Source organism: Dermacentor albipictus, chromosome 3 (assembly GCF_038994185.2).
Source record: "Dermacentor albipictus isolate Rhodes 1998 colony chromosome 3, USDA_Dalb.pri_finalv2, whole genome shotgun sequence".
In the NCBI taxonomy this organism is placed as follows: domain Eukaryota; kingdom Metazoa; phylum Arthropoda; class Arachnida; order Ixodida; family Ixodidae; genus Dermacentor; species Dermacentor albipictus.
Genome location: NC_091823.1, coordinates 104289863 through 104315627, shown reverse-complemented (window position 1 = coordinate 104315627; position 25765 = coordinate 104289863). Strand labels below are relative to the sequence as shown.

At 44.2% G+C, this 25765-nt stretch overlaps 3 protein-coding genes across 4 annotated transcripts in view; 1 reads left to right on the top strand and 2 right to left on the bottom strand.

The window, feature by feature from the left end:
- The window catches only part of LOC139057523 (twinkle mtDNA helicase-like), a 28305-nt gene extending 23984 nt beyond the window's left edge, over window positions 1–4321 (bottom strand). Inside the window, exons 1-4 of one of the 2 annotated variants that reach the window (XM_070535900.1) lie at window positions 3846–4320; window positions 2931–3109; window positions 1844–2095; window positions 1045–1132 (exon numbers count right to left, since the gene is read on the bottom strand). In XM_070535900.1, the coding sequence (XP_070392001.1) occupies window positions 1045–1132; window positions 1844–2095; window positions 2931–3069 (479 nt within the window). In that variant the 5' untranslated portion in view covers window positions 3070–3109; window positions 3846–4320. Of the gene's footprint in view, window positions 1–1044; window positions 1133–1843; window positions 2096–2930; window positions 3110–3845 lie in introns of both variants that reach the window. The other variant, XM_070535901.1, reaches the window with a different exon arrangement.
- A 219-nt stretch (window positions 4322–4540) lies between these two features.
- The window catches only part of LOC139057522 (glycogen [starch] synthase-like), a 34523-nt gene continuing 13298 nt past the window's right edge, over window positions 4541–25765 (top strand). Inside the window, exons 1-10 of the mRNA XM_070535899.1 lie at window positions 4541–4825; window positions 12146–12327; window positions 17206–17397; window positions 18781–18975; window positions 21954–22098; window positions 22212–22329; window positions 22395–22515; window positions 22756–22922; window positions 23208–23400; window positions 25076–25202. Of these exons, the coding sequence (XP_070392000.1) occupies window positions 4696–4825; window positions 12146–12327; window positions 17206–17397; window positions 18781–18975; window positions 21954–22098; window positions 22212–22329; window positions 22395–22515; window positions 22756–22922; window positions 23208–23400; window positions 25076–25202 (1570 nt within the window). The 5' untranslated portion in view covers window positions 4541–4695. The remainder of the gene's footprint in view (window positions 4826–12145; window positions 12328–17205; window positions 17398–18780; window positions 18976–21953; window positions 22099–22211; window positions 22330–22394; window positions 22516–22755; window positions 22923–23207; window positions 23401–25075; window positions 25203–25765) is intronic.
- LOC139057526 (hsp70-binding protein 1-like) overlaps window positions 12170–25765 on the bottom strand; it is a 48841-nt gene continuing 35245 nt past the window's right edge. The window contains exon 6 of the mRNA XM_070535903.1: window positions 12170–12306. Coding sequence (XP_070392004.1) covers window positions 12276–12306 — 31 coding nt within the window. The 3' untranslated portion in view covers window positions 12170–12275. The remainder of the gene's footprint in view (window positions 12307–25765) is intronic.

The window sequence follows — 25765 nt, the reverse complement described above, 5'->3', positions numbered from 1 at the left end:
CATATCTTTTCAATCATACAACCATGCATGGACCTAGTTTAGATTTAATGCACAGCTTGTTTGAGAGCAGCACTGCTGAGCTGCACAGCTAAACTGCCATTAGGGTCTTTTTATTTGTGGACCTTTCTGTGAAGTACAACATAACTTATCATTAAACTGCAGTGCATGCACGACTACATACACGAGCAAAGAGAAATAAGCAAATGCTGCTACCTGCACAATGCTCTTTCTGTCCGTTTCTTTTTTCCTTTCGTACCTTTTTCGCCACTAGCCTCGACAGCCATGCACCAAGTAGCCCAACACTGCATATGCTACTGCTCCCTATGCCTGTAGCTATTATATGTGCTGCAGTTTAGTCATGTTCACCAAGGTTTCAGTTGTGCTACAACTGAACTTGAAGGGCCTCTTACTAGGTCGTACTGGAAATTTCGGTTACATTAGAGAAGTTATAAAGCACCATCCAAGGGCCATTCTACTGCTAGAATTTTTGTAAATGGTTTGGTAGTAGTCGAGACTGAAGCAAATGGAATATTACGACGTCATGGTGTTAGGAGGTGAGCGCTCTCCCCACAGCAAAAGCTCGTAGGTGGCATTGCTCTCCTGCCTTCTCCTACATTGGAGCTGAGAGCCCACATGACACTGATGCAACAATCCCCACTTCGTTCTCTCATGTGTTTATTTTCTTTTTTGGCTTCCTTCTGCTGTTTGGAACATATCCATAGGCAGTATTTAGTGCACCAAGCTTTACAGGAATCTGGGCATTGTTTATGCTGCTGCTGACTATATTTGCACACTGCAAGCACTAAGCGTTTGACAAAGACATGCCATCTGCTTTCAACATCATCTCTGCCGGCAGAGAGAGCGGCCACTCCAACAAGCACTCCAAATTTTTGGCTTTCTTTACCAGCATACACTGGTATAATATTTTGCGCACACAATCAACACTATGCCATCTACACATAATGTTTGTCTGTTTGCAAAGCCCGGACCTCATGTGAGGGCCTTTAAGCAAGCACAACAAAGTTGTTTGCGACAGCTACTAACCTGAGCTCTGTGGTTTTCTCAATTGCAAAGCAGTCTTGAAGGTTCCGCCAGCTGGTCACTACGTGGCAGTTATAGCATGTGAAGAGGCCTAAGTGGAACAATGTAGAAATAAAGCAACATTTAATTCAGGTACCCAGTGAATACATTAACAAATAAAAATATGCATGAACATGAAAATTGACACCCAATGGAAATGGTTCATTTATTAGTATTTTGTTTGGCTAATTGGTGCATCTACAGAAAATAAATTCATTGTGCAAATAAACATGTCACACAGGCATGTACACAAGCTAAAAGCTTGTCCTGTGTATTTATCTGTATGCTGCATTAGTTTGCACAGCATATATCTTTGCATAAGTGTTCCTTTGCAGCTTTACGGTACTCTCAGTGGTTGGGCATTTTCCTTGCCTTGAGTACACTTAGAATAAAAAGTTTGTGACCAAAATTATTGCAGGCTATCTACAAACACAGGCCATATTTAGCATTCTGCTTTTCCAGCTGACTCTTTAGCAAGATATCAGAATGGCATAGTGGTTAGCATATTGGACACTCAGTTACACCTGGTCCGTGCGGCGTGGGTCTGATACCCACTGCCACTAGTTAGGAATGTTTTCTGTTGCTCTGCTCTTGCATTTCTATGGATGGACACCAAACAAACCAACTACCGCAAGAGCCCAAAACGCCTAACAATGTAAAATGCGAAAGACAAACATTAGGCATGCAGTAAATACAATGTGGTGCAAGTATTACTGCAAGCAACGCATCAGCAGGTTGCCTGTACATGTGGGCCATACTATACCTGTTCTGATATTTATAAAAGCTGTTGGAGGCAAGCTCTTCTGAACCTCAGTGCAAGAAGGATCATGCCGACAGATGGGGCATGTAATCTTTAGGCAGATGTATCCCTCTTCAAATCCAACCGAATTGTCCTTGAGGACCTTCTTGATCTTTGACACAGTCACAGGAGCAATGTCACTAGTGCTAAGCATTGTTGCCATGGCCCGCCTTTGCATGAAGCTTTTTGGGAGTGCCAGAGAGTACCTTTGCATACCTGAAATCAAAAACAAGCTTCACTAGAAGCAGTGTAATAAAAATGAAGGCATACGATGGTTACCTTTATTCAGAAACCAAACTTTAATGTTGCTTGGCATACAGGGTCCTGAATATTTGGCTGCGCGTGTTCAAAAAAAGATTGTGCGCTCACCACTGCACTGTTCTTGCTCAAATTTTGCAGAACAATCGGAATTTGCCGTCAACTTCGTTTAGAGTAACACTTCGCACGATTAGTCGCCTGTATTTTCAAGACAAAAATGAGAAACTGCTTTCACCTATGGGAAAAATGGCGTCTGAAAAGCCGGCCCTGGCACAGACTTGTGTCGCTGCCTGCCGGCAGCAGCTCCTTCCTGGTTAAATGTGCCAGGTGCAATTGTGGGAGTCAGAAATATGTCATAGACATCAGGTTTTGGGCACCACGTAGAGGAGTGTGTAACTACATTGCTTCAATGCTAATCGCATTAATGTCAACATTCATCGAGAGAGGGTTCTGTGGGAATTTTTTTTTAATTATATCAAACTGCAAAACGTAACGTCCCAAAACTGCAGAATGGGATATGAGGGATGCTGTAGAGGAGGGCTCCGGATTAATTTTTACCACCTGAGGTTCTTGTAACCAGCCCCTACGGTACAAAAATGTCATTGCATTCTGGCCCTATCAGAATGTGGCTACCGCGACTGGAATCGAACCCATATCATGCAGCACAACACCATATCCACTAATACAAAACGCTCCAGATGTTTATGATGCAGCATCACCACATTCAAGCGTTGAAAAAAAAATGATACAGAAAATCTGTGCATATTGAACGTGCCTATGAAGGCTGCCTTACCATGCAGTTGTTTCATGATGTAGTTGTAGCGCCCATAGGACACTCCACAGATGCCAGAAGTCAAGCCTGCCATGTCGGCAGCGCTGCTATCAGGACACTTCGTCAAAAGATAGGAATACCGCATTAACTTGCCGGCCATGTCTCAGCATGCCTGCCAGGTTTTGTTCCGCTATTCAGCCCTTTATTAGACAAACAAAAAAGGCGCAGTGAGGATGCGTATTAATAAAGGACATGCAGAATGACAGCTCTGAGCCACTGGACATCACTGCAGTGGATTCTCCGCATACAGACTTCATGAAGACACGAAGCAAATGAAATTAATGCTTTTTTTTTTGTACGTGCCGGCCAGCACGTACTTGAGAGAGAGGTAAAAGTAGCTTTTTTTTTTCTCTTATTGGTAGAGTCCGACGAAGGAGATCAATCTGAAACCAAATATGTACTACGAACTTTGCTAAATATCGTGTGTCGACAAAACAAATCTTCCTATAAGTTACCCTCCAAAATTTCGCGCGTGCGGTCAACGCAATGAAATGTATGCATTTACCATAGGGCTGCTTTTACAACAGGTAGTTATTTTAATTGTTGAACTACATTGCAGATACCGTTGCCAGCATGTAGTTCTCACATAATGCGACAAGGAAGAAAAAAAGAGAGGCGCATTTTCTGGTGCAGGCGCCGAATGCAAAGTACCGTTGGCTACATTACTCACAGTCACTAGAAACCCCATCAGCTGTTCAAGCACATTTTTCAAGGAACTCGGCAGAAAAGGTAGGTTACGAGGATGTCTAAGATATCAACATTTTTGACGCTTAAAACTTAACCCTCAACTGTGCGCATATGTGCAGAATTGTGCGACTGAGGCTTCAATTAAAGCAACTAATTAGTGGCAAGCACGTCCTTTCCGCTTTTACACACCTTGACGAAGAGAGGCAAACTCCAAGTCACGGTACTCCAAGTGTAAACAAAGCAGGGGAGAAGGTCGGTTCTCGCTCGGCTCGTCGCTTTTCAATGCATTAGGTAGCCCAAAAGTGTAACTATGACAAAGAAATCCGCGTAAGTCAGCCGCAGACTCGCTTCGCCAGGTTCAATTATTCCGCGGTGCGAAAAAAGCGCGCGCCGATGCACGCGCGCCGACTTCGTGCAATCGGCGCAGTTTCCGACGTGCAGATACACGCTCAAATGCGCCCAACGCTCGCCATGTGCCAACGTTTTCCATGTGCTCACAACAGTTGCTAGCATGCCGACGCTGATCAAGCCAACTTCATCGCGCACATTTCCCAGCTCCTATATACGATGGCACGTCGCCCGAATCTAACATAAAATGTAAAGTAAATCTGAGCATGAATTTGCCATTGTACAAGTAGTCAAAAACGCGCAGAGTCACAAAGTTTACGATCAAAGGAACAGAGGGCACTCACCTACACGCGCAAGCCCGCGCGAATGTTCGTACTTTTTTATCAGTATGCTCGCTTTATTTTATTAAAAATAGCAGGTCTAAATCCCTTGCACTAGGTTGTACGGTGTATTTCAAGGTTCGTTTTTCAGAGAGTTTACAGGTGAGGAAAGCGCACCCCGTTGAAAACAAAACTGAAACGAGCCCACCGCACCACCGGTGCGATGGGACGAGTGGGCGGGCCGGCCATCCTTTCCTCTTTTCTTCGTGCGTTCAGCAGCATCAGCAGCAGCGGGAGCCGCCGCGCCGGTCACTCGCAAGTGGGAAGGTCACAGCGGGGAGCCGGGGGAGCCTTCAAAAAGCATCTTCGCGATGGCTTCCCGCATCTCTCGCCGATTCTACCGGCTAGAAGGCACCGAAGACCTCGTGCTCGACCGAGGCGCCAGTGCCGAGGCCGAGAACCGATGGGTATTCGAAATAGCGTGGGAAGTCGTCAATAAAGGTGAGCCCACCGCCGGCTGGCCAGTCCACATTTTTTAGGGGCGCAAGGGGCACGGCCGGCTTGTTATTAATTGCACGTACACAAAGCAAAGGCTGTGGTTTAGCGCGGCGTACGTAGCGCGAGGCGCGCCGTAATGCAGCGGGTTTACGTAATAGCTCGTTTCTTTTACCTGTCAACTGTACTGAGGTTAACTGCGCCAACTAATCATGCGCAAGCTTCTGCGAAAATCTTCGCCATTGCGTCAGGTGTCGGGCTCACGCGGTTGTCAACCCCAAGGTCGGTGTCTCGGCGGCAGCAACGAAGGGTATTCCCCGCGATCTCGAATGATAAGCGCGCGGCAAACGTACACTTTCAGGCCATGCGTACTCGCGTGGTCCGATCATTTGCGTGTGCCGCGCTTCAAGTGACTGCGTGCCGGTGGGGTCCGCAGGGCAATGCACTGGCGGCTTGTATTTGTTTTGAAGAAACGCCGGACATGCAATGGGCACGCCCACTCCCTAGCTGTCACTGCTGCCAAAAACTGTCTTGAAGGTCGTCCAGTCGCTCCAAAGGTCGTCGATTACGTTATGTGGCTCGGAGCCCGTTTCAAATGGTGCGAATTTGACTGCGTTTTCGCAGTTGCGGCAAATGGGCCGTCAGACTCTTCGCGCGCGTGCGATGTTTTCTATGTTCGGAGTGCTGCTGAACTTCTCGGCGAAAACGCACATGCGGAAAGGACGGAGAACCAATCACATTTGATGACGGACATGTCATCGTGGCCTACCTATTTAATTTTACGGCGAAGCTGTGTAGTACATCTACCCCCCAATGCATTTGTCGTGTCCGTGGGCAAAAATGTGGGCCCATCCTTGAGATGTGAAGCAGGCTTCAAGCACTCCGCCCCTAACAAGAAATAAATAAATTAAGGTGCATTGTTTCAAGTCGATGGGTATACTGGGATCGTTTGTGAACAGCACGCATAGACTCACGAGCAGGAGGCATTGCCATGTATGCAAAGTACAAAATATATGTACAACCATATACCCTTGACTCGCAAGAGGACAATGCCGCCAGCTGTGGGGGTGTCCGTGCGGTACAAATGAGACTGAATTGTGACATCCACTGTGTATATATCTCCAGTCACACCCATGCAAGTGTCATATCGAGAAGTTCATGACCACGCACTTTGCATGGGTTAGACGTGATGAGACTACCCTGTGATCATCATTGGAGACTTCAATGTGGACAATTAAAAACCAGACAAGAAATGGTTAACTCGGTTTGTGCTAGAAGAGTTTGGTTTGAAGTGCCACACCAACCCAAGTCACTCAACGGTTGTGTATAGCTTTAACTTTAGCCAAGATTTTGTCTAAGGTTGTAACCAAACCAGTCAGTGTATATTGCAGTAATTGCAAAGCTATCATCACTTTCATTACCAAATGATCAAAACAAATACATGTACCCTTGTCTAACCCAGTGTGATGTGCTACAGCTTTGTTGGTCATCCACCTTCATAGAGTGGAATGGTTCCTCAATTTCTTGTTTTGATAAAGTAATGCATTCAAACACAAACATCGGTCACGAAAAGTTGTTTTACTTTCACTGAAGCAAAGTGACTATCAGAATAATTCAGTCCTCCGCTAGGTGCTTGCAAGCGCAAAAATCGCAGCTGCCGTGTTCATTGCATGTGAAACAGCAATGTCAAGTTCACAATAGCGGAAATCGCATCTGTGAGAAACGCATTGTAAAATGCGTACTGTGACAGCATGCGTGAAACTGGGTCATCCTCCATGGTAGCGACATCTCGAAATGAGCACATGAACTCTTGTATGCGTGCATACTGGTAACAGGACGTGCCGCGTAGATTGAGTGGTGCGGATGACACACTTAATTGTGACAGTTATAATGCTCTTTGTAGCTGTTGACAGCAGGTCCTACTCGCGAACTGACTGGGCCACTACGCTAGCATCCTCTTGTGCATGTAAGAAACCTTAAAGCGAATCCCACAGTGTGTGTGTGGTATGTGTATCCACACACAGGGTGCTTTAGCTAATTTGGGTCAAGTATTGAAAAAGGAAACATAGGTGCTATGTATGTAGATTTGCATTGCCGCAGTATTATGAGTCATATGGGGCACGTCATGATATCTGAGCTGAGTAATTAACAAAATTTGCTTAATTAACTATTTAAATATTAACTCTAGTGGAAGATCTTCAATACAAAAGTTGTAGCGCTTGTTCTGAAACATCAGATTATTTCATCTATGCTGAGATTACTGCCCTCTTTAATTTTTTTCCAGCATTTCTTTAAAGTGCGCGAAATTATAAAAATACCACATGACTGCCGGCAAATGCGTTGCGCTTTTAGTGCCCTCAAATATAAGTTGAACAAATTAGCAAAGGCTGCTCTGCGCACAGAGATGGATTGAACAGGCTGTCGGTGACTGCAATAGAAGTTAAGTCATAAAAAGGGGTGTGCTGTTTAAAGAAAAATTCTTCAGTGAAAAAGCGGCTGCCACATGTGAATGCTATATGGGACCTGGAGGCAGAAATGCAATGGAGGGGGCAAGGCTGACAGTGCGATGAAAGACGGAGATGAAAACCATGCTGCCTTCGGTCTATCGCAGTCACCAACAACCTGTTCAATCTATCTCTGTGCACGAAGCAGCCTTTCCTAATTCGTTCAACTTACGTTTGACGGCACTAAAAGCATGGCACATTAGCCGGCATTCACATGGTATTCTTTAAAGCTTGTGCATTTTAAGGAAAGGCCGGAAAAAAATTAAACAGGGCAGTTATCTTATCATAGATGAAATAATCTGATATTTCAGAACAAACACTACAGTTCTTGTACTGAAGATATCTTGCTAGAGTTAATTGAGCAAACTTCATTAATTACCCAGCTTGGCAGATTGAAAAAAAAAATGATGTGCTCCTTATGGCCCAGAAGAATGATGTGGCAATTTGACAGGCCTAGTACCTACGTTTAATTTTTTAATACTTGGCCCAGGTTAGCTGAAACACCCTGCATACACACACATAGTTCATTATCTACACTTTCATATCAGCAGTGATGCAATGGGAGATACTATTTATATTTCGGTAGGTGCTCACAAAGTGTGCCACTGTTCTTCCTTGCCTTAATGTAATAGGCAAGATTTCTTATCAGCAGTCATGCAAGTGGAGATACTACTTATATTTCAGTAGGTGCTCACAAAGTGTGCCACTGTTCTTCCTTGCCTTAATGTAATAGGCAAGGTTTTTTTGTGAGCAATGTTGCTGCGCAAGGCAACTTATCCTGTCTGCACATGCAACTAGACACTTGTAGATTAGCTGTGTGTGTTTATCAGCAGCATGGCAATTAAACCATAATGCCAGGACAATGTCCTATGGCGTTCTGAACACTGTGCATTTCTGCTGTGGTGGTGTCTATAAATGTGACTAGAACTCTTCAGATATGTTGCGCGCTTTTTGATATCTACCTATCTATCTACACCTCTAACCATTTTCCCACCAACTTGGCTTGCTTGTTAGTTCATGGTCCAATGGGCAGAGCATCAAGTTGCTGTACTGAGGGAACCAGGTTTTAAATAAACCATTGTACCCACATGGGTCACTGGGTACGTGCCATCGGGTATATGGCGCTCGTCAACGAACCTTATTTACTGCGTATCATATTGACTGCAAATAAGACGGGGACAGAGGGAGAAAACACATAAACAGCCCCTTTTAAGCTGGCGCGGCTCTGCCCCCGCACCTCCCGTGATCCTAAAGGAAGGCAAGGTTGTGGTAAGAACCACACCAAGCCGTATTCAAAATGCAATGTAGGAGTTGTGTACGAAATCACCCTGGCGTGTGGCAAGTCCTACATAGGGCAGACTGGACGGTGCCTAAATGATCGAGCCAGGGAACATGGACAAAAGTTAACGAAAGATGAATTGGCGCACTTACCTGCGCACAGCAATGCCTGTCGCTGTGCACCTCTTTTTGAGGAGATAAAGATTCTGGGGAGAAGCCATGACCAGACTGCACGTGAACTGATGGAGGCTTATCACATAAAAAAGAAAGGCCAAGACTGTGTTAGCAATACCTCCATTAGGTTGTTTCAATCGGAAATAGATTTTTTTTATAATTGGTTGCCACGCTAAGCTGATGTGTATTCTTGTTTGCTGCGATCTGCGCATGTTCTTTTTGTCTATATATGCCCACGGGCTGCTGTGAATAAAAGTTGAAAGAATACCGCCCGTGCTGTTTATGTGTTTTCTCCCTCTGTCCCCGTCTTATTTGCGGTCAATATGATATGCAGTAAATACCAACTAGACCAATGTGAAGTTCTTCTGAAGCTTATTTACTGCAACTTGGGTTGCTGGGTGCAAGCCACTCTTAAATGACGAAACAAAAATCCTTTCCAATGAATGCATTTTTGAGCGAGTTGAATGCATTTAAGGACATGCATTCAACTCGCCGTAGACATAACATTCTCATTCTATCTAAGCGCTTAACATTGTCCACTGTCTAAGCGCTTAACATTGTCCACACCAACCCCTCTGTCACCTATCTAGCGCATTTATTCCAGGATATCAGTTTTCACTCTGACGCTGGAGATGAAGCAGTACATTCACCTAGTCACCTCGCATGATGGCCACACCGACTTTGAGATCACCACCTTCTTGAATTTTGCAAAATGGTTTGTATGTCTCCATTGCTGGGTGGAATCGCACCTGCTTCATACATGCTCAGGCAACTCACTGAATACCTCATGGCAGCACAGCTAGATGGCACAGTGTGTCCAGAGGGAAGCACGAGAGAGGAGCCCAGCTCACAAATGCGCTTCATGACACGTTTGAATGGTGGCAATACGGTGTGTCACTAGATTGATGCAATGCTAATTGCATTAACATCGGCATTCATTGTGGAATGGGTTTTGCCAGATTCTTTAATCAGTTGGCGCTATCTTTAAAGATTTAAAGGATGGTACATCATAGAATGCACTTAACCGCCCCAAAGGTACTAACCAGGATCGCAAGGTATTTGAGGACACTGTGTTGCACAGTGAAGTTCTAAAGGAGCAGACTAATACAGCTGGTGACCAAGTTTCCAGAATTGCTAGATTGTTGTAATTTTGCTGCTGTCCACCACATTGGGCAACTTACTGGATGCGTGAGGCATTTAAGGACATGCATTCAACTCGCCGTAGACATAACATTCTCATTCTATCTAAGCGCTTAACATTGTCCACTGTCTAAGCGCTTAACATTGTCCACACCAACCCCTCTGTCACCTATCTAGCGCATTTATTCCAGGATATCAGTTTTCACTCTGACGCTGGAGATGAAGCAGTACATTCACCTAGTCACCTCGCATGATGGCCACACCGACTTTGAGATCACCACCTTCTTGAATTTTGCAAAATGGTTTGTTTTCTGGCTGAGACAAGAGTTCGTGGCCAATTGTAATCTCTGACAAAGACAATTAAGTGCTGCCGGTGGTCAGACGTCATTCAGACAGTTGGATTTCTCCAGCAGGTGAAGGTCATGATGAGTGAGAACCCTGAATAGCTGTCCTTGGCCACTGACGATCAGCTTCGGGTGGCAGAATCAAGCTGCCTGTGCATGATTTTGTTAGGTGCTACTCCTAAGTTACGGATTTGCTCGTGCCTATGATGCTTACATCACCCAAGAATGTTTGGTTGCGAACTTTAGCAACCAAGTCATCCTCAATATGGCGTTTCAGTTCCAAATATCTAAACCTGCACAGCGGTATGTATGGCGGGCATCACTGACAGAAAGGCTAACAAACATCCACACAATGATAAAAACTTGATAAAGCCTGCTATTGTGGAAACACTGCCCAGCATCAATACGCACTATCCGATCCAACTGTACAGACATTATCGAAGCCGAATTCAGTCATCAAGTGATGCTGAAGATGGTTTTATTTCACTGTCTTATAAAAAAAAGCAGCAACAGAAGAACTGCAAAATATTTGGAATGAGTATACCAAACCTTGTCTGAAATATTGATGCTATTCCTAAGATGGTCATTATGTATTCAAGTACCTTGCGCACCTGACACATGGCTTTGCTGCCATGCTTGTATTCGCAGAAATAAATTCAAGGCAACTTGCACCAGTGTTTGTAAGGTCAATAGCTTCTCAGACTTTGCACATTACTGTTTGCTCATCCAACCTCCAGATCACCATGCATTTGCCAGTTTCCTGGGCATCCATGCGAGAATGTTTAATAACATTGATGCACTAAAAAGATTTGTTTGTTTATTAGAGCATTCCAATATTGTGTTTAAATTGTTGCAAGAAATTTCATACTATCAGTACAGCATCATATTTGTCATCTTTAAAAATAAGAGAGCAAACTGCCCATTCTTCTCTTTTATCATAATTAATTTTCAGCTTTTCTCATAGGGGCTTCAAAATAACTCTCCAGGCTTTTTCTTAATATTGAGTTACCTCCTTGCAGGGCACAATATGTCCTTTTTTTTTTTCTTTTTCTCCCGTCTGACACTGATATTTCTCTTTGCAGTGGTATAAGAAGCACAGTTTCCATAATGCTATTCAAATACTGTAAATTTGCAATTTAATTTGATTATTACTGTAGCATAAATAAACAATTGTTTCACAAGAGCTCCACTTTCAATCTGTGTAAAGTGCATCTTTTTGACATGTTTATTGCATCTGTTACATTCATCTAGAAAGAGTGTGGGCACAGCTTTCCATCTCAAAAGTAAACAGAGCTAAACTTTGTTTCCTTACGCCATCCTGCCTTAAGTAACTGCTTTGACAGCATTCTTACTTGTTTTAATATGTAGTTAAGGCTAGTCCTCTACGATTAGTGGTATTCATGCATTATCTGCATGAAGCATCTGCTTTGGCTTCAGCAATGTGTTTTTTTTTCTGTTGTAGTTTCATGGTAACGGCTTCTTGTTCCCTGGACATCAAGTGCATCTATGAAGTATATGCACTTACCTGAAGTGCCTACACAGCAGCTGCACTTGTTTTTTCCTTGCAAACGCACATAAAAGCTGAAGGGTCAGCAAAACAAAAGATCAGCCTGTGATTCCACAAATTTACGTGACATCATGTTTGAAGACAGCCAATGGGACATCAGGTATCAGTTTTACTGAGCCAAGAAGCAAACTAATGTGTGCCAGTTGTACCTACACGGAAAAAATTTTCTTGGAGGATGTGGTGCTTATATCTGCCCTTAAGCTAATAATGTGAACCACACTGTATGCACTCAGCCATGTTAGCTATAACAGTCCTTTCAAAGTAATTGCACAGGCGAAGTAGGTAGAATGATCAGAAAGTGGCTATCATCTCTGTGCAGTTGGAGGCATTTACACAGTGATCCGTTCCAAGGCTGAGGTGAGCGTGGAAGAACTGGGAGACCAGTTCTGTCTCTTGGGCCCCTTGAATGAGAGCCTGGTTCGCACTGAGGTCGAGGTCCTGGAACCTCCTTACAATGTCTTTTGGAACAGCATCAAGGCCCTAAGAGAACAAGGCATCAAGGTGAGTCACTCTCTGAAATTGGCATGGGACAAATAAATAGGACACTTGTGTCCAGCATAGAACTGGTCACAACACAAATGTGGCATTGGAACGGATGTTAGTTTTTGTGTGTTTCTGTTAGTGATCACATGTGCGAGAAAGCGCCTCACCGTATACAGGGTGCTTCAGCGAACACTTCCAAAAATTCTTAAAGGTTACCTGTGGCAGTTAGCACAATTCTAGTTCATGCAGTGGGCTACTAGAAGCGGCAGGCACTACTTGCACAAAGAATTGAAATAAATAATTGTCTAATTAACAAAAAGTCACTAATGAACTTATTAACTAATTACATTGTGGACCATATTGCAATTTACAAATTCTAGCAGCGGAGTTTCCAAGGTGGATCCACTTGCAACGACTTCTGAGGATGGCACGAGTTTTGAGATATTAATTCCCAAACTTTGCAAAGAAATGCATTGTGAGCTTCACAATGCATTTGAGAAGTATTGTGAAGGCAACACAATGCTCACGTGCAGGAGGATACACAGCTCTGCAATGAATCCCAAGCATAATAAAGAGAAAGTTGGCGGTACTATTCAACTGCAGAACACCTACACATTCATAGGTATTGCATAGCAACTCCATAGGTGCTATAACATGAAGCTATTCCAAACTTTTCTATTCCAATTCTGCAATTACCCTCCACGATTGGCGATTGGTCAAAAGCTTTTTTTGGACCACCCCCAGTTCACCTGTCTGTCATGCGACACCACAAAAACTGCAATAGCTCCCAATCTGATATGACATGTACACAATGATTATGCATATTCGACCGAACAAAAAGATTATTTCTGAGTCAACGCCTTTTTGTCATTAACCCTCTGCTATTGGTCAGGTTTCAGGCTGCACCCACTTCACCTGTCTGTCACTCGAAGTCACAAAACTGCAAAAACTCATTGCATCAAAGTGATGTATACGTGTTAAAGATGCATTGATATGCCGAACAAAACTAGATTTTTTTCTGAATAGCCGGAAGCTGCTACGTTCCAAAAGGAATAAGAGATGGCTGCTGCCTCAGGCACTGGCTACTCGCACGTACCGGAGAGCATGGGTTTATTTGTGCATAACCAAACTTCTTGCGTGGCTGCATAATGGCATTGAGCCCTTTTGGCACGTATATGACATCGCTCCGCCAACTTTTCTTTGCTAAGGATCCGTTTTCGCGGAATTTCTAACTATCCGTTGCACGTTGCCGCGATTTTAGACAAACCACCGCAAGCTAAGTAAGGGAAAGCGGACCAATCACAGACGCCGGCACTTCCCTCTCCATCAGGTAATCTTTTTTTCAGTGCGCAGGCTTGGCCCCGTCAAACCCTCTCCACTTGAGCGTGCTCCTTGCCTCTTGTCAGCCAGTTCGATAAAACCGCTCAATGTAAGCCATGTTATTCATTTTCAAAGGAAACAAAAGAGGCGTCCTATAAAAGAGGAGATCGTTTGATTGCACTGTTCAGGCAACTCTGTGGGTCACCACCCTATGCTTGTGTCGGCGGTTACGTAAATTTGATGTCAGGAGATTGGAATAAAAACATATTGGAATAGTTTTACATTATAGGGCCCTATGCTACACAGTATTGGTTAGAGTACAGTCATACGGCAGCCCAATTTGCTACCATGGTGCATACCTGCTTGGCCTCACCTGCGCAAGCACAGCCAGCCGCTTCTGCATATGCACCTCTCCCAGAAGCAATGCTTTGCTGTCTCATTAGACAGCATGCATTGCAGTAGTGATGGTGCTCATTAGTTATTCTTGTAATGTTGCTGTATTTTTTACTTTCTTTTTTTCCAGAGTACATACAAGTCCCATCTCCTGTATCACCTTGTATATTTGTCATGTAATTACTTCTTGTTTTTGGAACCAATAAATCTGAATCTGAATCTGTTACATAGTTGCATTACGTTTGCGCAGTTGTATTACTTTCAGCTTTGCCTGAGACACTCCGTTCTTTCAGCTTAAAGGCCCCTCCTCAGGTTAGGGCACTGGGAGCAGGCATTGTCGCCGCATAGTTCACGCGACAATTGTTTCTGCAGAGCATCACACCAATGTGCACCGAACAGCTGAAGATTCAAACGAAAGCACGCACACAGCTCTTTCCAAGGAAGCCCTTCTTCTCGCCTGCAGAGACTGCATCAGAGTTCTCATGTCTGCATCACACGTACCACCCGCAACAATGTGAAACAGCTCGGGGATTCCCTATGAATGCAAGGTGCACAAAATTGCCACTGAAAATTCACTGTGCTAAAAGAAAAAGGAGAAAACAGGTAAAGCGCAAAGGTTATGTAGGCCCTTGTACATTCATGCTATGAAAGGAGGCAGGAGAGAAATGTCACTTGCGAGTGGTTGCAGCATGGGAGAGAGCATCTGGCACTGAATGACTAGCATGGCTCCTCACGCCATCACCTTGCAACATTTTATTTGCTTCTTTATCTCCGCTATAACTTTCATTTTAGTTGTTGTGGTAGAATGCTTCCTGGGCAGCACTTTACAACTTGTAGTGCACAAAATATTTCCATTAGCAAACAGTACGAATGTCTCCGATATCGAGTTCCAACTAGCCAAGCTTTCTTTCTTGAAGGGACCAACAATCACTTTCTATAATACCCGTTCTTTTCTTGTGTGCAATGGAAAGCTTATTAGTCGGTGCACATGTCCAATCCTGCAGTGGTAACGCAGAAAATGTTGTGGAACATTCTTTATCAGAATGTTTCTGTCTGCAGTCTCAATCGCATTTATGAAGTCGTTCCCTGGAAGCGTGCTGGAAATTGTGATAGGTGATTGAGATAACAATTCTACACTGGAATTGGGGAAGCAGACAACTGCGTCCCTGGCTGTGCAAAATTACTTTGTTTTGTAAGGTGATCTTCATGTGATGGCATTTTGTATCGCACAAGGGGGCCAGTGAACTTGAGGTACTCCCTCGCAAACTCGCACAAGGACGAAAGCACTCATGAGCCATCGCCATGCTATGAGGAACACCACAGCTCACCATGCTTCTGCAGTCTGCAGCTTTACTTGTTGCTGCATAGGCAGTGCTACTTGCTAGCGTTGACTTTCTGTTAGATTGTAATATGCATAGAATAAAGTACAACCATCTATATAATATAAATGCTGCAGTTTCAAACAATACATATATGGCACACTAACAGCCAACTTGAATACAGTAATTTTTGGTAACATGGTCAGTATCCTGCTTTAGTATGGAGGTTTTACTACAAAGTTGCACAATATACCATTTTTCACTACTTTCTGTGCAGTTTTTAAATTATAATTCTGACTTGAACTGCAAATAGCATACTTCATTCTATTACTATAAATCATGGTCTTTTCATTTCCATCAAAATGTAATGATACATTATGTACAGTGGTTGTACAAGAACAGCCTAATTTTTGGTGGGGCCTGGTGAGGAGCCCTTTCTTTTAAGTTAGAAATAACTGTAGCCATATCCTGGTTGATTTTCATGCACAACAGCCATTACAGCCAACTATGTGCAGCGGAAAGCCAGCATGCAAAATTTCACTACATGCAGGGGTGGGACTCCTACGTCAATTGCGCCAAACGTGGAAAATTGACTGAAACTGTGCCTCGAACGGCTTTGGCATGTGTGCTTCGGCAGTGGCTGTGAGCAGCAAGTGGACCCATTCACCAAAAAATAGTGCAATCATTCACATTCCGCACACCTTACAACGGCGCCTTCCATGCACTTTCTCGCAATTTTTTCGCATATAACACTGGACTTTCCAGTGCTTCTACTCCCTGCTGTCATCGCTGCTGACAGAACGGCCAGAGCGGCAGTATTTGGAGTGTATTAGAATATGTCTGAGCAGGCCGAGCGACGCAGTGCACCCTAGCTAAAGCGTAACCAGAGAAAAGTAGGCTGAGGGTGCTGTGAACCACTAGAAATAAAGAGCCCATGCAGTGGCGAAAAAGTTCAAAGGATGACGCTGCTTTTGAACATTGAGAGGCTTTAGACTGATCAGGTTGTTCACGTATGTCTACGCTAAAGCTCCTTCATTACAGCAGTAGCAGTATGAAAAGGCTTTAGTTTACGCCTCTACCCATCCGTCGAAACGTCCAGTTTGCCTGTTGTTACTGGAATACTGGACACGCTCGGCGCTGCGACACAATGCTGGCAATGCGCGCCATTTCGGTAGCCCTTGCTTGGGATCGACTGCCAGGAGGCTGGCAGAGAGGTTGGAGAGGCTTCGTGAGCTGGGTCCAAGACAACGAGAAGTAGACGACACGACGTCCCATCATGGATGCAGGGCCAGTGAAGGCAGTGCTTAACCCTGATCACTTGTCGAACGAGTCGAGGAGAAAAAGCATGGCTCATGGCTAAGGAGGAGGGTAACTTGTAATCAGCCATAGCTCTCTTAATATGAGACGCTTCACACAAATTGTGGTGTAAATGTTTTTCTGTAGCTGTACCCTATGCGTCTACAAAATTTGTTCAAACTGTTTCGGGGACCCATTAAAAGGTCACTTATGATGCAGAATCCAGCCTTCTGCAGGACAGCACACCCAGCAAACTTAATTTTTTTAGCAATATCTTTCTTGCAATTAGCAGGTTCTTGTACAAAAACTGGACCAATTAGACAGTTTCACTGCATGCACATGGTCACTGCTATGAAGCCAGCTTTAAAGTACTGGCCTCAGAGTGAACAATATCAGTGAATCCGGCAGGTTTCATGCTGCTTTGCTTAGAGACATCAATTGTTCCCATTCACAGTTGCAGCATTGTGCAAGAATTTTAATGAGTGGACGATCAAACACACACATGGTTATTACTTAATCACCTGCATGCATTCGTGACTTGAGTCTTTTCATTTTTCTCTGCACATAGGTTGTCTATGGAAGGTGGCTCATCGATGGCTACCCTCAAGTCATTCTTTTCGACATTGGTTCAGCCGCCTGGAAACTCGACGAGTGGAAGCGCGACCTGTGGAATACGTGCAGCATCGGCGTCCCATGGCATGACCGGGAGTCCAATGATGCAATCATCTTTGGCTACCTTGTCGCTTGGTTTTTACAAGATGTGAGTGGGTGCCCTTTTTTTAAGTTCTGTTTGCATTCTTAAACACTCATGCATCAACTTCTTAATCCAACAGGTTTTTCTCTGTTGATGCGCACACTTGCTGTTTTTTCACCTTGGCAAAATGGTTAAGTTATGCCATCCATTGTTCAACACGGTGGCTGTAGTAAAGGTATGGCAGTGCTGGTTTTGTAGATCAAATCTTCATGGGCTTGGTTTTTTTTAGTATTCTTCTAGATATAAGCTTACTGAAGCACTTTCAATGAAAGGTATGGAATGTCTCTGGTATTAAACAGCATCTCCTTGCACACCTTTGCCAACAAAAGGTTTTTGAATGCACCTTGTATGAAAGGAGTTATTGGCAAACAAATTTTACCATGCCCTCACAACTTTCCCCTCCTTTTCGTCCTTTTAACTCTGTCTGAAGCTGTGTCAGCATTTTTTGTCGCAAGTTGACACCAAAGACATATGGTAATCTCCATCATGTTCAAAGTGTGTAGATATAAAACAAAAAATGGCAAGGATTCCAGAAAGTTAAGGGAAAAGCAAATGGGTTTTGAATAAAGCTGTAGGCTCCCTGGTGCGAGCACAAGACTAATAAAATAATATCTAGGGTGGTTGCTTGGGCTAGTTGGTAATTCATGATCAAAAATAATGTACAGCGCAAAGGACAAGGACAGTGAAAGACGACATACACAGCGCTGTGTATGTCGTCTTTCACTGTCCTTGTCCTTTGCGCTGTACATTATTTTTGAAAATAATATCCCTATGTGTTTGTGACAGTTCTGTCTGGCACCTCAGAATGTTTGTCTACAATGTTCACAAAAGCACTGAAGCGCCCATTTAAGTGACACTACAGATAAAGAGTAAATCCATTTAGACTGATAAATCAGCCTTTCAAAACTGTTTTTGCTACCTTTGCAGGGATAATTATTAGATGAGAAAATGAAACTGGAAATTTCATTTCTTCAATTTCGTGTTGAAATCCCAGTGTGCTGGTACATCATCAGTTTCTGATCTTAAATTTCAAAGTCTCTGTTCGCATTTTGGCTGTTGTGGTTCAGTAAATGTTCTTGAAACTTGCTAAGTTCGGCCTTTGGCCAGACTGACATCAGAGTGAGCTGGTGCAAGGCAGCAACACCACCTCTCTTTCATTGTTGTCTTTTCTGGCTTGCCAATCTTCTTCTCACAGTAAGATCGGCACTTTCTGGTATTTTGCAAGAGTAATTTACTAAGACTATAGCTCAAATAATGTTTCTTCTTAGTCTCCCTTTAACATCCCTCCTCTTTTCACATGACACTTGCCTGTGCAGATATGGTAAAGACAAAAAACGGAATTGCATGCTAATAAGTTGCAAACCTTAGCTTTAATTATCGTGCTTGCAGTTCCTGAAGGCAGTGAATGCCGAAAAGGGCCCCCCACTGGTCACGGCTCAGTTCCATGAATGGCTCGCTGGCATCGGGCTGATTCTGTGTCGCACCAGGCACCTCGATGTGGCCACCATATTCATCACACACGCAACCCTACTGGGCCGGTACTTGTGTGCAGGGAACGTGGACTTCTACAACAACCTCGACAAGGTCAGCTATAGTGCCCCGTGCATTCTGCTGCTGCTTTAAGCAGAGGCGTATACTGCAAGCAACCTTGCTTTGCCTAAAGGCCAACTGCAGTGGTATTTCAGAATGTGTAAAAATGTGTAATTTCACATAGCATAGATACAGAGCAGCTTCTGTGCAAAACTTATTTTTGATATATGAGTGCATGTGTTGCATTAAGCTCACAGAAATAGAAACATTGTTGTTAGTGCCTGCTGGAAGTGACGTAGCATCTAGAATGTTGAAAACCAGTGTGGCTCCATGGCCTGGTCTTCGAGATTAAACAGCACCTGTGGCACGCTGAAAATATCAGATGTGAAATGCTAGTATTAGCTTTATATCTGCTGACCACCAGGTGCATTTGAAGGCCGTTAGTAATAAAATTAGACAACTACAGTCGACTTCCGTTAATTCAAATCCAACGTTACCGATAGAACTGATCTAATTACCCGACTAGTCGAATCAAACTAGATGCAGAAAAAACACCAAAGCATACTACCGATTCATTTGGCAGTATGAGCCAGATTATAAAATGCCCCCGAATCAAACATGCATGCACTTTCTATGTCTCCAAAGCAGAAAACTAACGCACAAATGGCATTAAAGCTCATAGACAAAGAAATCTAATGGGCACCCGATTCTTAACAATAAAATAATTCACTGATTACGATACTCACTAATTGAGCGCAGCTGTATGTGTTTTCATTTCGCGATATAGTGGCTGGCGCGGATGACCTGTCTCGCGCGACACATTGAAAATGGAACGAAATGTGACGCGACTGCCTCAGTAATCAGGAAATCGCAAGAAGCAGCGCGAGGGTGACGCGTAGGCACGATTCACAACAGCCGCCGCAGATACTCCGCGCCTGCGGCGCTTTGTTTCGATACAGACGATGCGCGCTACTCTGGCGCCATCTCGTAGCCATCGTCGCCGCAAAGCGCGACACTACGCTTCTCACGGTTTCACCATACCCTCCCCCTCCGCTTTCCTCCTCGCGCTTTCTTCGCTATCGCCGTCTTTCGTTTTCCGCTGCGCTCCGCGTTCGCTTTCATCCTTCGCTGTGTGCGTGGGCAAAGGTCTAATATGTATTGTACAACCGTGGCCTGTTTCCTAAAGTCGGCTCCGCCACACGGTATTTAGTCAGCTTCACCTCAATACACTCTTGTTATGCGGTAAAGCAAACAAACGCTCGAAGGCGGTTTTGGTATCGTGTTCGATTGCGCCGCGCAGACAATTTCCGGCCCAATTGTCCTGAAAAAAAAAATGCGCGTGTTAGAATCGAAGTAAATACCGTAATCAGACATTGTGAGCTATGGTTATTGCTTTAAAATCTTCTTGGGGCAGGCCGAAAATAGGCTTTTTCGGTGGGAGATGAGGTGTGTTCAACACATTCTGTCCCATAAGCTCCGTCGAGACAGACGCTGCCATTAAAGGGGTCGCTATTGGCGTCACCATAGGGGTCAGGCGTGTGTGTGCTGACTGGTCAATTTCGAATTATCCGGCAAAGGTCAATTTTAGGATCCAAATAACGAAAGTTCAGGCCCGTATAAATGCATGGGTGCCGCCCTGGCCCTTTGGCCTAGATCAAATTAACCGAAGTACTACACTATACTATATACTAAGATTGTATATATAAGATCGTAGTATACATACAGTGAAAGCTCGTTAATTCGAACTTCAATAGATCGAATTTATGGATAATTCGAACTGTACGATTTGGTCCGGCCAAGCTTCACAGAAGTCTATGTATAAAAAAGTCCGTTAATTTGAACGCGAGAAGGTTCCCTCACGGACAATTCGAACTGCGCTCGCCTGGCACACGGCCAGAGAAGCACGCCTATTGCCTACACACTAGGCTGTATTGCCTCCGAAACGGAGAGAACGGCGAGAGAAGGCAAAATCGGAAAAAAATCTAACTTGCGTGGGGTCAGCCAGAACGCAGCGGCGGCTGCCGCCTCTCCGTTCTGCGTAACCTCCGAGACTTCTTGCCCGTTGCGAATCTCGGAGGCTTTACAAATCTTGTACAGCTGCTAATGTTATGCGGAGATGGCACGGCAAGCGTCAAAACACAGCGAATCAAGTACGTCGCAGCTGCGCTTGCAATCAAGAACCAACGAATCAGGGCCTTCGCCACCTTCACATGTTCAGCGTCTTTGTCTCGACAGTCTTCAGAATCGGTTGTGCACCTCTGCTTTCAGATTGGGAGGTATCGGCCGTCGCGATTCATTGTGATGGTGTTAAGCCTCGGCTAACGTTCGTGTCAGTGGACACCGGCGGTGGGGCACAGTCGGACCCAGAGCTTCGACTTGAAAATGGCGTGTGCCCGCTGCAAACGCCATCACTTTCTGACATGCCCGACTGCTTCCAAATCGCAGTGTACTGTTGCTCTCCTTCACTTTCGTTAGTTCGAACTTTCGTTAACTCGAACTGAAGCAGCTTCCCCTTGCGGTTCGAATTAACGAGCTTTTACTGTACTATATACACTATACTAGCCCTGCAGCCTTACTAGCATTGCTTCAATAGTACGTACTAATTTATAACGAATTTAGCCAAAGTGAAATTTCGTTGTAGTTGGCCTTTAAATGCTATGAAAATTCTGAATACACTTTGTACTAAACCATGTGCTAACTGGTTGAGCATTCAAGTGGACAAAGACAGCCCAGTGTTCACTGATAGATACAGAGGCACCCCCTCCCCTCCCTCCTAGAACATGTTGGCTGACAGTATTGAGCATGGAGTGAGTTAACTTAATTAAGCAGTTAATTTCCTCTATACTTTTCTTGGCTTCACTGTCTGTTGGTTTATTCCCTTTATTATTCTTGCTCTTTGGGTTAGTTTAAGCATTCAAACATTCAGCAGTGCCCTCAGTCAGCTGCTTTCTATTGTTCGACTCAGCAGTTTTATTTACTGTTTAGACAGCCATGCAGATTTTTTTCAGACAAGTGTTTCTGCATGATCGCAGTTCAGTTTAGACAAAGAGGCCGGAGACAGGGGGATCTACCACCGCTACTGCATGGAACGGGCTGCCTGCCACAGCGCTCACGTGTTTGCTACAGTCTCCGATGTGACAGGCATGGAGGCGGAGCACTTGCTGAAGAGAAAGCCAGGCAAGTGATGGCTTGTTTATTCCTACCGAGTTCACAAGAGCATGCTTTGCTGCCTAGCTTATTCAACTAAAGCTAATTTCGACGCTCACTTCCACGATATGTCCCGTTCACAGACGCCATCACGCCAAATGGGCTCAACGTCAAGAAGTTCAGCGCCCTGCATGAGTTTCAAAACATGCACGCCATAGCCAAGGAGAAGATCCATGACTTTGTCAGAGGACACTTTTATGGGTGAGCACTTTTGTCAGAGCTGCTCCGTCTTTTGAGACAGCGGTGAACATGTCTGAACCTTTTAGGCACTACGACTTCGACCTGGACAAAACTTTGTACTGCTTCATTGCGGGAAGGTACGAGTTCTCCAACAAGGGAGCAGACATGTTCATAGAATCCTTGGCACGTCTCAATCATTACTTAAAGGTTTGTGGCACTTCTAGTGCACTTCTTGCATGTAATAACATGTTAAGTCTTTGTCCTCCAAGATGATCTTGCTTGTATGTAGCCACTTATGACATCTTATCCAAAATTTGAGAAGACTCAAGAAATCCCTTTTAGAGCAGTAACACTGATTCATAGTATTAGATAATAGCATGTCAAAAACTCTTTGAGGGTGCGTAATCTTTGTTTCATTGTGCTTCCTGCTTGCTCTCTCCAAAACAGGCTTCAGGAAGCGAGGTTACCGTCGTTGCTTTTCTAATCTTCCCTGCCAAAACGAACAATTTTAATGTTGAGTCATTACGAGGCCAAGCAATCTCCAAGCAACTCCGTGACACAGTGCAACAAATACAGTCTACAATTGGGAAGCGCATGTTCGAGGTCTGCCTTTCGTAAGTTAATATTCTGTTTGTTTCGTTTTCATCTGCACATTGTGGGTAGGGCTCTGCTTGAGCCTTTTACAATCCTTCGTGAAAGTGTCGTGATCTTTGGCAGCTGAAGTGTGCACACCAAAGTGTTTATCTAAAAGCTAGTCACTTGCACATATTGTTGGTTGCAATAAATGCAGAGAAGTACTATAGAAGTGATCGGGAACAAATGGGCCTTGCTTCTGCTGATAATTGGTCAGCAAGAGAAGGTACAGGCTTTCGTTGTGGATGAGCAGGTGAAATTTGCAGGGGCAAGATTCCCAAAGGTGAAGAACTTATCTACCCAGAAGACTTGGTGCGATTGAAACGCTGTATCTATTCAACACAGCGCACAACGCTACCTCCGATCTGCACTCACAACATGTTGGATGATTCCTCTGACCCTGTTCTGTGCCACATTCGACGGTGTCAGCTCTTCAATCGTAGGGAGGATCGTGTTAAGGTAACTATCTATTTGAGCTCAGTACGTACATGCATGCACATAGGAGTAAAGTGGTTGGCACACATGCAGCCACACTACTGAAAGGTGGCTGCCATTCCTGGAACCGTAATGTCCAAACACTGTTAAATGGAGAAGTGCTAAAAGGAAAAAGCAACAGGTAGTTTGATTGTCTTCTCTCCTTAACTTTCCAATTTTGGTGCTGTCTGCACATTATGCACAACTTGCCCACCAATTTGTCTTAGTTGGTCCCTGAAGTGAACATGAACAGCTAGCTGTCACCTATAATGAGGGTATTCACTCTCGTAAATCGAAATCTGTGCGTATTATATTAGTCTGTCTTATACAGTAGAACCTCAATATATAGAACAGCGCGGTGATCACGAAATCATTCTATATAGATAGAATTCGATATATAAAATCATGTAAATAATGTGTTAAAAAACTTCTGCAAATCAATGAACAAGTGGCGCAGGTAATACGCACTTGAAGCTTCACACAAAGTATTTATTTATTTGGCTTAAAGTACTGCAGCAGCGTAGCCTGCTTATTGGCAGCCGCATGCTTAAACACGGAGTCCTCAGCATAGGCTAAACGATCTACACCGGCCACGGCGGCCGCATTTCGATGGGGGCGAAATGCGAAAACACCAGTGTGCTTAGATTTAGGTGCACGTTAAAGAACCCCAGGTGGTCAAAATTTCCGGAGTCCTCCACTACGGCGTGCCTCATAATCAGAAAGTGGTTTTGGCATGTAAAACCCCAAATATTATTATTAAACGACCTACAAGCGATAGGCTGCTACCCCCTATAGTACCACAATAGCAGCGTAGAAGGGCCAAAGCAGCTACAGCACCAGTTGAAGTGGGGAGCAGGGCAACATCAGCGCTTGTGGGATCAACCTCGGCAGCGTCTTCGTTTGGCCGCTACTTCTGCTGTGATCTCCAAGTCCGTCATTCAACGCATTTTGAAACACTGTCAATAACACAGTATTGAGTGGCGTTGATGAGTGAGGCCAGTGAGTGTGCGCTGTTGTGCGCCTTTGTGGATGCACGTGAAAACCGCCAGCCCTCATGAGGCCTAGCCAAGCCGCCGCGTGCGTATGCCGCTACGTTCAAATGGCACCCTCAGCGCGATTGCAGCAGTCAGGAACGCCCATCGCGCCACCACTATCTTCGACAGTGTGGCGGGAAAGATCACCGCCTGTCCAAGGAGTGCACGTGATCTGGCGTAGCGGAGTTAGATAAACCCATTTCATGTCCGAACTCATTCAAAATAAAAATTAAAAATGCATGTGATTTTCCAGGTGATATAGAAAGTGTTCACTATAGGCAATAATTCTATATATCCGTGTTCTATATATCGAGGTTTGACTGTATAAGAATTAGTCTGCATGTATGCAATACATTCCAGTCCAGTTGTGCCATGGACTAAATTTTAAATTCTGGTCCCGTCATTTTAAAACAACCTGTTCTTCATGTGATGTATGGTAGACAAAGCCCATTCTTGGAACAGCGCAGTCGATTTAGAGCATTGTTCAGCAAGAAGATACTTTAATTTGAAGTAAGTTACTAGCTGTAGCTTTTGACTACACTGATGCTTGGAGAAAACAAAAATTTTAAATGTGTGTGCGTATTAAGAAACTGGGCTGCCTTACAACATTGCTTCATTTCCTACAGGTCATTTTTCATCCAGAATTCTTGTCATCTACAAACCCATTGTTCAGCATGGATTATGAAGAGTTTGTTAGGGGTTGCCACTTGGGTGTCTTTCCTTCATACTATGAACCTTGGGGCTACACGCCTGGTAAGTGCATGTTTGCTGTACATATGATTTGTAACACTGCACAGCACTGCAAAATTCCACGTGGAACATAATACCAAAACAGTGTAACACAGTGTATACGTACTGTAGCTTGCTGCCATCGTTTGGCAAGTTACCCAGCAACTCTTTTTGGCACATATTGTGATAGCAGGGGCTAAATGGTTAAGTGTACGTGTGTACTTTTTTTTTTTTGCTAGTTGCTTGTGGCAGTATGCAAGTGTGTTATCTCAATAATCGGCTTTCTGACAAGCTACCAACAGAACAGAATTATGTGGCACTGTGACCTTTGGCTGCGCTGTTGAAGTTCATGTACTAATTGCATTCATTAACACAGTGCTTCATTCTAGTCTCGCTTTGCCCAGAAAATGAGAAGTGTTTGTTTGCTCAGAAAAAGCAATGCAAGAGCTAATTCGCAGGTCGCCTTTACTGGCTAACTTCAGAAAGTTAACAGAATATTCACTCTTGATGGACATATTGCGTGCATTCTTCACCTGCACTAAGGCCACTGATTGGATCTCTCTATGTACCTGGTATTGTTTGAGACA